Here is a 10,028-nt window from a genome sequence, read left to right on the forward strand (position 1 = left end):
GCGGCGGGTATGAGGAGGTGGTGTCCGCCTGAAGACGGTTCAGATCTAGAATTTCTCTGTTTGGTTTTAATTCCGTTTGCACGTTACCATGTTAATTTATTGTGACATCTTTATTTCCATTTGAAGGCATTTTATTATTCCAGAAACTGCCTTTCTTCCTGACGCTTACGACTATTCACAGTAAAAAGGCCCCATAAGCACCAACTCGCTTTGAAGATTCTGAAATGTCAGGTTAGTTGAGTTAGTTCGACCAGAATCAGTTCAATATGTCGGGATGTGAACAGCGAGCGGCCGCCAAATTTCAGCAAGTTCGCCGCATTCTCGGGTTACCCAAAAACATAAATTTACTACCCAAAAACATAAATTTACTACCCAAAAACATAAATTTACTACCCAAAAACATAAATTTACTGCCCAAAAACATAAATTTACTACCCAAAAACATAAATTTACTACCCAAAAACATAAATTTACTACCCAAAAACATAAATTTACTGCCCAAAAAAAGAGAACAGAAGCAGTAGAACAAAAAAAATCTAGTTTTTAGAACCGTTCCCCGTACCAGGTACTACCGTAGGCGCATCTGGGGGAGGGGGGAGAGGTACGGGCGCGTCAAACAAAAGGTTTCAATTTTTACTTATTTGGTTTAAAACTTTGCAGATAATTGTTAATGGGTTTGCCGGTCGTACAGAGAAAGTATTTCAGTGTGTGGTCAAACGAAATGAGCACAATTGGCTCCGACTCCAGCGGAAATCTATAACGTGTTAAATGTTAGTGTTTGGGTTGTTCATGTGTTGTAATGAAAGGTGATAATTCAAATTTAACTTCATCGATTTAATTCATCGAAAATTAACTTGCCTTTGAAACATGGAACGGAAATCTCTCGCCTTTTCATTTTGGAAATTACAGATTACTCCGGTTGACCAGCTTTCTGAGTCAGAACCGGGGACATCAGTGCTACACACACAAATTGTTAGAGAAGCTCGGCAGGCCGGCCAGCGTCGACGGTTGACGTTCATGGCCGAAACCTTTCATTGGGGTGTCGCTGTCTTCACCACCCATCTACGGAACCCTGGTAATAAATCGGTATCGGTGTATTATTGATTCAATTAAAATCGCAATCAGGTTTAATATCACAGAGAGATGTCTGAAATTCGTTGTTTTGAATTTTATTGTCATGTGTACCAGATCTAGTGGAAAGCTTCTCTTGCATACAGATCCGGTTACGCAGTGCATTGAGGAAAAACAAGGCAAAATAAAGTTCATACGCTACTGAGAGACATCTCCAGTAAACTGTTTCAGATTAGTGAGGCCTGCGATAAATCGTTCCCAAATTTCAGAATAAGCACCATCGCGCGCTGCAGAAGAAGCGGATAAGATTGCAGAGGGGACATACAGACTCCACCCTCTCCTCTCCCCACGGACGATGGGGGGAAAGGAACCCTTGTCCGTGACTTGTTCTGTCGCGGAATGTCTCGACTACCTCTCCTCTCACTTATATCGTGTTACCCTGTAAATGTTACCCCCAAACTTTAATATCATACTGCCTAGTTTAGATAGTTCATTAAACCTACAGTCAAGTTAATGTCAACATCAAACTGTCGAGTTAATAACGGTTAGTTAGACTGATAATCAAGTTAACATTAATTTTAAAATGGTCTAGTTAATAGCAGACCGACTGTTAACATTAATATCAAACGGTTCAGTAAATTCTGAACCACACGGAACCACCGGCACCGGTTGAACGGAATCAGTACATTGAAATTCACGTTAAACTTCAACAAGTCTTACACGGCGAACAAGCCGCGAGGGTTTCTTCCAAAGTATAACCATTTGCAAATGAGCCGTTATTGGGGATCTCGTTGAAGAATTCAGAGTTGATCCAGAGGTCGAGGATTGAGGAAAAACACTTTCAAGATTCAGGGCCTAAAATAACCGAAAGCCCCGAGCCTGAAACGGGCAAGCACTTGAGAATTGTGCGGGCCCGGCCGGCACGTAGAAACGTACACCGGCATGCCCGGTAACGGTGGCCGGGAATTCAGGGAACGGTGAGGTGAGTGGGGGTTTCGGTGTTTTGTTCCAATGAACACAAACTGGAGCCGCTTCCAGCACGCACGGACCCGAACAACGAGAGAGCCGAAGGAAGGAGACATTTCTGTGATCAAAACGGCATCTCATCCGATCGTTAATCATAGCGCGCAATGAAAGCCAGGCTGGAAATTAAACTCGAAAAGGTTTCTCGGTACAGAGTATGTCTGCTATATGAATGATGATGTGTGCGGTACAGGAAGCGGTTTAAAACCATACCCATGGGTTGAGAGTATGTCTCCGGTGGCGGGGCGAGAGTGATCGGAGAAATGCGTATAAGAGACATGGACGTTTTAAGGACAGTTGATTTTGCCTGTTCTCCCCAACATCGCTTCAGCGATTGATCTGACCGCAGCCGGCGCCTTCCACAATATCACCGGTCTGCTGATTAAAAACCTTGGCTTTTAGCTCGAGCCCTGGCTTCGGAGGAGGGTGGGTGAGAACCATAAGATCATAATATATAGAAGCAAAACTAGGCCGTTTGGCCCTTCAAGTCTGCGCCGCCATTTCATCATGCCTAAACCATTTCCCTCTCAATCCTAGTCTCCTGTGTTCTCCCCATATCCCTTCGTGCCCTGACCAGTCAGGAATCTTTCAACCTGTGCCTGAATATACCCAATGACTCGGCGTCCACCGTCTCTCGTGATAACAAAATCCATAGATGTACTACTCTCTGTCTAAAAGGACGCCTCTCTATTCTGAGGCTGTGTCCTCTGACTATCCCACCATCCTCTCCACATCCACTCTACCAGGCCTTCCAACATTCGACAGGTTTCAATGAGGTCACCTCTAATTCTTCTGAATTCCTGAGAGTAGAGGCCAACAGCCATCAAACGCTCTTCTTACCACAAGCCTTTCCACCCTGGAACCATTTTTGTGAACCTCCTTTGAACCCACTCCAGTTTCAGCACATCCTCCTAAAACAAGGGGCCCAAAACTACTCACAATACTCCAAGTGAGGCCTCGCCAGTGTTTTATGAAGTGTCAGTGTTATATCCTTGTTTTTATATTCTAGTCCTCTTGGAATGAATGCTGACATCACATTTGCCTTCCTCTCCACCGACTCCACCTGCAAATCAATCTTTAGGGAATCCTGCACAAAACTCCCAAGTCCCTTTGTGCCTCAAATTTTTGAAATTTTCATCTCCATGTAGAAAATAGTTATCCTTTTCATGTCTTCTACCAGAGTCCATGACCAAACACTTCCTGACTCTGCATTCCATCTGCCATTTCCTAATCTAACTAAATCCTTCTGTAGCCTCTCTACTTCCTTAAAACTACCCGCCCCTCCACCTATCTTTGTATTGTCTGTAAACGTTGCCTCAAGTCATTGGTTCTGTCCAAGTCATTGACATATAATGTAAAAAGAATCATTTCCATCACAGACCCCTATGGAACACCACTAGTCACCGGCAGCCAGCCAGAAAGGCTCCCTTTATTCCCACTCTTTGCCTCCTGCTAACCAGCCACTGCTTTATCCATGCTAGAATCTTTCCTGAAATACAATAGGTTCTTAATTTGTTTAGCAGCCTCAAATGTGGCACCTTGTTAAGGCCTTCTGAAAATCCAAGTGCACAACGTTCACCAATTCTCTTTTGTTGATCTTGCTTGTTATTTCTTCAAAAAATTCCATCAGATCCGTCAGGTAAGATTTCCCCTTCAGGAAACCATGCTATCTACAGCCTTTTTTTATCACGTGCCTCCAAGTACCCCAAGACCTCATCCTTAGCTATCAACTCCAACCACTGAGGTCAGACTAACTGTTCTATAATTTCTTTTCCTCTGCCTCTATCCCTTCCTGAAGAGTGGAGTGAAATTTGCAATGTTCTAATCTTCAAGAACCATTCCAGAATCCAGCCATTCTTGAAAGATCATTTCTAATCTGAGCTGAGATCCGGGGAGGAGGAGATGGGTGAGGAGGGTGAGTGTGGAGGAGAGTGAGGACGTGGAGTGTGAGGGGGAGGAGAATGAGTGAGGAGCAGGGTGAATGAGGAAGATGAGTGAGTGAGGAGGTGGGTTAATGAGGAAGAGGATGAGTGAGGAAGCGTGTGAGTGAGGAGGTTGAGTGAATGAGGAGGAGGGTTAGTGAGGAAGAGGGTAAGGAGGAGGATGTGAGTAGGAGATTGAGGAGGAGGGTGACTGAGGGAGGAGGAGGTGAGAGAGTGTGGAGGGTGCGTGAGTAATTGTGAAAAGGAGCGTGTTTGCGAATGTAGAATGCGGACATTTGCTGTCAAATTCTCTATCCGGAGGTGATTTCATTTTGCGGCGTCGGTTTTCCGCACTGGGAGCGGGACCTCGTTCAAGGCTCCTTTACAGTTTAATTGCGTTGAAACTGCGCTTGTGGCCGGTTTGGTCGCAGATTCCTCGGGCCTTTAGTAAACGAGGAATCTCTAAACTGTTCAGTGCCTCCCAAATGTTGATTGTTCCTTTTCCGAGCTGGAAACCCAATCGGGGCCGCTCTGCGGTCGTCAGAAGCCCGAGCGGGCTGCTCATTGGAGGCGACTCGGATGACAGGAAGGATCCGAAATGTTTAAAGCGACCAACTGGGCTCCAAGTTTGCAAAAGTTCCAGAGCGAGTTTTTCATCTAGAGGTTGCGATCTGGTTGACGGGCGCTCCCATGTCAGCGGGGCCGGACTGAGGGGAGGGTCGCACTCATTTTCCGGAGGTGTATGGCCCCATCCTTCCGCGGGATGAATTCTCCGCCGGGACCTCTGACCCAGGATGCGGACGAGCGGGAGAAAGGCTGGGAAACGCCGGAGAAGGGGCGAGACTGTGGCGACGGGGTTCCTGTCGACTCGAAAGGATGTACAATCGCCAGCCTCCCGTTCAGCGTCGAGTCGCTGATATCGGTTCGGAGGTTCCCCAGGACTCAGGTCGTTCTCCCCGAGGTCCCCGTCCCGCCTGTCGGTCTCTCCCGGACTGAGTACCCTGGTAAGAGCCACTCGGCGGAGGAACTCCAGAACTTGTCGGAGAATTCCTGCTCTCTCGACTCGGAAAGTACGAACGAGAAGGACGTGTCGGCGTGGGTTCCGAACGCCGGCTACTCTCCTCCGGCAAGTGAGTGCTGGGAACTGGGCGGTGGTCTGGGGGAATCCGGCACTCATCAGTGCGGTGTGGGGAGTGGGAGGGAGAGACCCCATGCTTGGCAGACGGCTTTTGGCCCGAAACGTCGCCTGTGCTCTTTTCCATAGATGTTGCCTGGCCTGCTGAGTTCCTCCAGCATTTTGTGTGTGTTGCGCGGATTTCCAGCATCTGCAGATTTTCTCTTGTTTTTGGACTCATTATTCCGCCCGCTCGGTTCAGCGCCGATTGGGTCGGCGCCCCGCCCCGGCGGCAGCTCGGAAAGTGACCCCAGAGTTGCCCCATTTCCCCAAACCGACCCCAACTCACTTTAAACTCGTCGCGGCCAAATGCAGCGCTGAACCAGAGCGGAGCGGTGGGGGTGGGGTGGGTGCAGAAGGCGGACGCACGAAAAATAAGACAACAGAGTTTGGGAATCTTAATGTTTATTGTCAAATACACCGGAACACCAAGAAATTCCCTTGCTCGCGTGAAGCTAAGGTAGGACATAGTTTCGAAGGTATAATTAATTTAACAAACACAGCGGCGTGCGTTAAAAAGCGGAGTGGTGTGGATCACAAACGGCGCTGACGCGATAACTCGCCGCGGAAGAACGATAACCTGGGTCCAGGCAGGAGTTACCGCCCGAACACACGGTACCGATGTGACTTAGTGCTTGGGAGGAGTTCCCGGTAAATTGGCTGCCCTGGGGGGTGAGGGGATTCGCCTTATTGTTAGCAACGAACTCCCGAAATGACCCGTGAATAATTGAGCAGTGATCTGTGGAGCCGGTTGTACCCCGAGTGAACGGCTAATGCGGGGGAATCTCTGACATGGTACCGCTAAGATCTATCAGGGAGGGGGTCACTTTCCTTCCTGGGCCGTAATTAAAACCACACCCTCGATGCTGCGGCCTTTACCCTCGGCGCTGGAGAGTTCTAAACACCGCAGAAGCTGGAAATCCAGAGTATCACACACAAAGTATCTGTGGAGGGGGATAAACTGTCGACTTTTCAGCCGATTGCATTCCTCCAGCGCTTTGTATCTGTTACTCCGGGGAGTTCTATTCTGATTTCCGATGCTATGGTTTCTTTATTGGGTGTGTTTTGCGTTTGATTACAGGAGAGCCCAGCCCGGCCCCGTGCGCCCTGCGAAAACACAAAAACAACAGAAAGCCACGGACCCCGTTCACCACCTCTCAGCTGTTAGCGCTGGAACGCAAGTTCCGCCAGAAACAATACTTGTCCATCGCGGAGAGAGCCGAGTTCTCCAGCTCCCTCAACCTGACCGAGACCCAGGTGAAAATCTGGTTCCAGAACCGCAGGGCGAAAGCGAAGCGGCTTCAAGAGGCCGAGTTGGAGAAACTCAAACTATCGGCCAAACCGCTTCTCCCCTCGTTCGGGATCCCATTCCCTCTGGGCTCCCACCTCACTGCCCCTTCGCTGTACGGGCCGTCGAACCCTTTCCAGCGCCCGGGACTGCCCATTCCCGGCATCTTCAGCGCCCCGGTCACGTACGGAATGTATTACCTATCATGAAGTCTGCTGTTGGACACGGACACGGACGCGGGACTCCGGGGAATCTCCCCACTCACCGGCCCCTCCATCTCGTGGAGGTCCCGGCTGGACTGGTCAAACAGCCCGGACTGTTGGTCTCTTCGGTACAGTTACATCCGATTCAGTTCGTGTTAATTTGTATTAGAGACGAGAGTTGTTCTAAAGTCTGCCGTTACATTCATTAAGTAAATTTTCCACGGACGGAAATGCTTCAGAATACAGCTGTCGTCTGTGCTGGTAACGGTGGAGGTGAGTGCGGTGCTCGGTCCGGCGGAGAGTTTCCATCTCCCGGCCGTGCGCCGAATCCCGAGTTTCGGGGGCTTGGAGTTTTGGAGGAGCGGACTTGGTTCGGCGAAGTGACTGAGCCGGGTAGTGGAGACGGCCGAACTTTTCCTCACGTTAATGACGAACTAAACATGTTTGTTGTCCGAACAAGGCGGACGGAGAATTAAACCCGGGCGCCAACCACTTGTAAATGACTGGCAATTGTTCACTGATATTTAAGTATATATTTTAATTTCATTTAAATACGTTAAAATTGTTTACATTTTCTTAGTGTACAGATTTCTGTGTACAGGTCAGGAGAATTCCATTGGTTTGTACACCGATCTTCAATAAATTCTTCTCTTTTCATACTCGTTTTGATAATATAAAATTGCCGTGATTCCATGAAATAATTAGAAGCGAGTGTAATATTTCAACGGGTGGGATCGATAAGCAACGGTGTCTGGATCCCGCGTGAGGATTTCGCCTCGACAAGCTCAGGCGAGCCGGTGGGGAACGGGATGGCGAAGACGTGGGCCGAACCCAAGCGGCGGTGTGAAGTGCCCGCTCACCCGACCGAACAAACTTGGATGATTTTGGGGTAGCGCTTAATTTCAGCCAGATCTGTTCCCTACGTAAAAACAATGAAGCTTTGGACGTTTTTAAATCTCCCGAACTTTGCATCGAATCTCAGCTGTGTGTGAGTGAGTTAGCAGAAAGTCAGCCGAACGCAAACGGTAACTGTCCGTTAATTTGTGGTTTACGTTTAAAATCGAATTATAACTCAAACCCAAAAATTAAAAACGAACTGAACAATCTACTGATCTGCCAAATGTTTACAAAACTCTGTTAACTGATATTTTATTAATTAACTTATGTTGAGTGGGTGGATTTAATTCCCTGGAGCCGACGATGATTTTGATTACCGACGGTTAGAACACCGAACTTGCGCCTTTATTTCCTGTAAAAACGGCCGTTAATCTGCTAGTTGAAACCGTACATCCCAGAAGTTAGGGATGTTACTGCTACAAAAGTTCCTTCAAGTTTTAAAAGTTCTTTTTTGAATGTGCGAGTGGTTTGATAAGAAGTGAAACTAGGGCTGCAAACACGGGGGAAATTCTGTAAGAAAAATTCTCCTCCCTTTTCATATATTGACCATAAATTGAAATCTCCAAGGGAAATATAACCCCCAAGGGTTATTGTAAGGACCAGTAATTTAAAGGAACTCTGTTGGATCCGTAGAATGGGTCAACAGTTAGTTCAGCTGATATGGGTCGTGGTTCCCATTTCACAAAACTCACGAACGCGGCAGTCCCAAGCGTGGGCCGACACCACCATCTAGTGGCGATGCTGAGCATTGCTGGGCTTGGCCCGGCTGCCTCGCTGCTCTCTCCCGCTGCTGCCGCAACTGTCCCCCGCGCTGACATCCAGTAACCTTAAGAATATCAATGGGCCAACATTCCCAACCATACATTGCATCTCGAAAAGCTAATATTGATCCTGAAATCCCGGAGGTCAAAAAATAATTCCCACATGTTCACCCACTCTTGCAATGTTGCGCGGAGAGTGGACTAATTTTCTGAAGGCTATGCTACTTCCAGGTTTAACTACAGATGAGATTTCGCCCTCAATCGATAAGGGTAGAGTTAAATTCAGAACTAGAAGCGGACACTCTGGTGGCCGGATTTTGCAAGGAATTGATGCTCCTCGGCATCTGTAATATTTAGGCTGCTGTTTCATAATCGTGTTTTTTCTCGACGGGAACAAAGCACACGCTTGGCGGGTGCCACACAACTCAATAAAAGCTGAAATTATGAACCGATTTCACTTTTGATTAGGTCCATCCCTGAAAAATGCAATGGCCCTGTTTCCTTCAAAGATCACGCATCTCCTCTTGCCTTAACCGTTTGAGTTGATTATTTTACTCCAGTGAGTCTTCTTTCTCAGACTGGTGCTGTTAAGAGGAGAACAGCTGGTGCTCAGATCATCTGACTGATGTTGGGCAAACCCCTCTGACTAAGGTTGTGGGAGTTTTAGTTGACTTCTAGTTTTGGAAATAAGCTCTTGGTCAGACTGAAGGAAATAAACTCAGCAAGTCCCATTGGGACCTTCTTTGTCACTTAGCCTGGAACATAGTACCTGTCCAAAGGTAGAAGCCAGCCTGAAACACAGGGCATCCAGAGAGTAGATTCAAACCCCGCATCTGAGTTCAGTCCCGGTACTGGAGACCATTAACTTCTGCAAAGCTCAGTAAACTGTTGTTTCAAAACAAAATACTTGTGGTGGTGCAGGTAACCAGGAGCGGGACATTAAACACCGATTGTCCGTCAATGCTGTGTACCGCTCCCACAGTCTCCATCTGGAATGGTTTAAATATAACAGTGCTGGCTGCCACTTTCTCCATTTCCTTTGGGGCGTGAGACTGCACAGTATTGGCACTGAAATAGTAAATAATTCATACTCTAATGACAAAACTATTCTCGACGGAGATCATTCTTTGAGGAGCGTTAGTCTGTTGTTCAGTTATATTCTGATCTCCCACAGTGGAAATTTACAGGCACACCAGGAGGTTGCGTTCCTTAACAATCTCTTTTCCATTCACTTTCGGGAATCAGTGAGGAGGCCAGCGTGCCCTGCTGATGGCGGGTGGATGCTCTGGACCACTGGTAAAGGTACTGGCGGATTCTCACCCAGGGACCACTCCTTTCCCAGTCAGGATGGTGCAGAAATTAAAGGGGAATTTGCTGTCGTGGTGTGCCGATGCATCAAATGTCCTTGATTTTGGGAGATGCTGTCAAAACTTGGGCAAAACCAATGCAATGTATTTCGAGGAGATCGTACACCACCTCAGCCGGGTGGGGGCGGGGGCCGGGGCCGTGAATGTTGGACTGTTGCAGTGATTAGCCTCACGTGGGCCGTGTTTTCATCCTCGGGTGATTGTGGAGCAGACTCCCGAAGGCAAGTCTAACTTGTGTTTTCTGGGAGGGGGGAGATATGGAAGGAAGGAGAAGGGGAACAGGAAGTGGGGGAATGGGGAGGGCGAGAGAGGAAGGAGGTAG

General features: G+C 47.9%; 1 protein-coding gene across 2 annotated transcripts; it reads left to right on the forward strand.

The window, feature by feature from the left end:
- The first annotated feature begins 4,666 nt into the window (after positions 1-4,666).
- On the forward strand, positions 4,667-7,337 carry LOC132379276 (homeobox protein MSX-2-like). 2 transcript variants are annotated; one of them, XM_059946974.1, is made up of 2 exons: positions 4,667-5,146; positions 6,272-7,337. In XM_059946974.1, exons 1-2 carry the CDS (start codon positions 4,759-4,761, stop codon positions 6,685-6,687), a joined length of 804 nt encoding a protein of 267 aa, XP_059802957.1. In that variant the 5' UTR covers positions 4,667-4,758; the 3' UTR covers positions 6,688-7,337. The 2 variants fall into 2 exon arrangements, with proteins under 2 accessions (XP_059802957.1, XP_059802958.1); XM_059946975.1 differs by having other exon boundaries at positions 4,667-5,020.
- Positions 7,338-10,028: the final 2,691 nt, after the last annotated feature.

The sequence above is a fragment of the Hypanus sabinus genome, chromosome 21, assembly GCF_030144855.1.
Source record: "Hypanus sabinus isolate sHypSab1 chromosome 21, sHypSab1.hap1, whole genome shotgun sequence".
Classification (NCBI taxonomy): domain Eukaryota; kingdom Metazoa; phylum Chordata; class Chondrichthyes; order Myliobatiformes; family Dasyatidae; genus Hypanus; species Hypanus sabinus.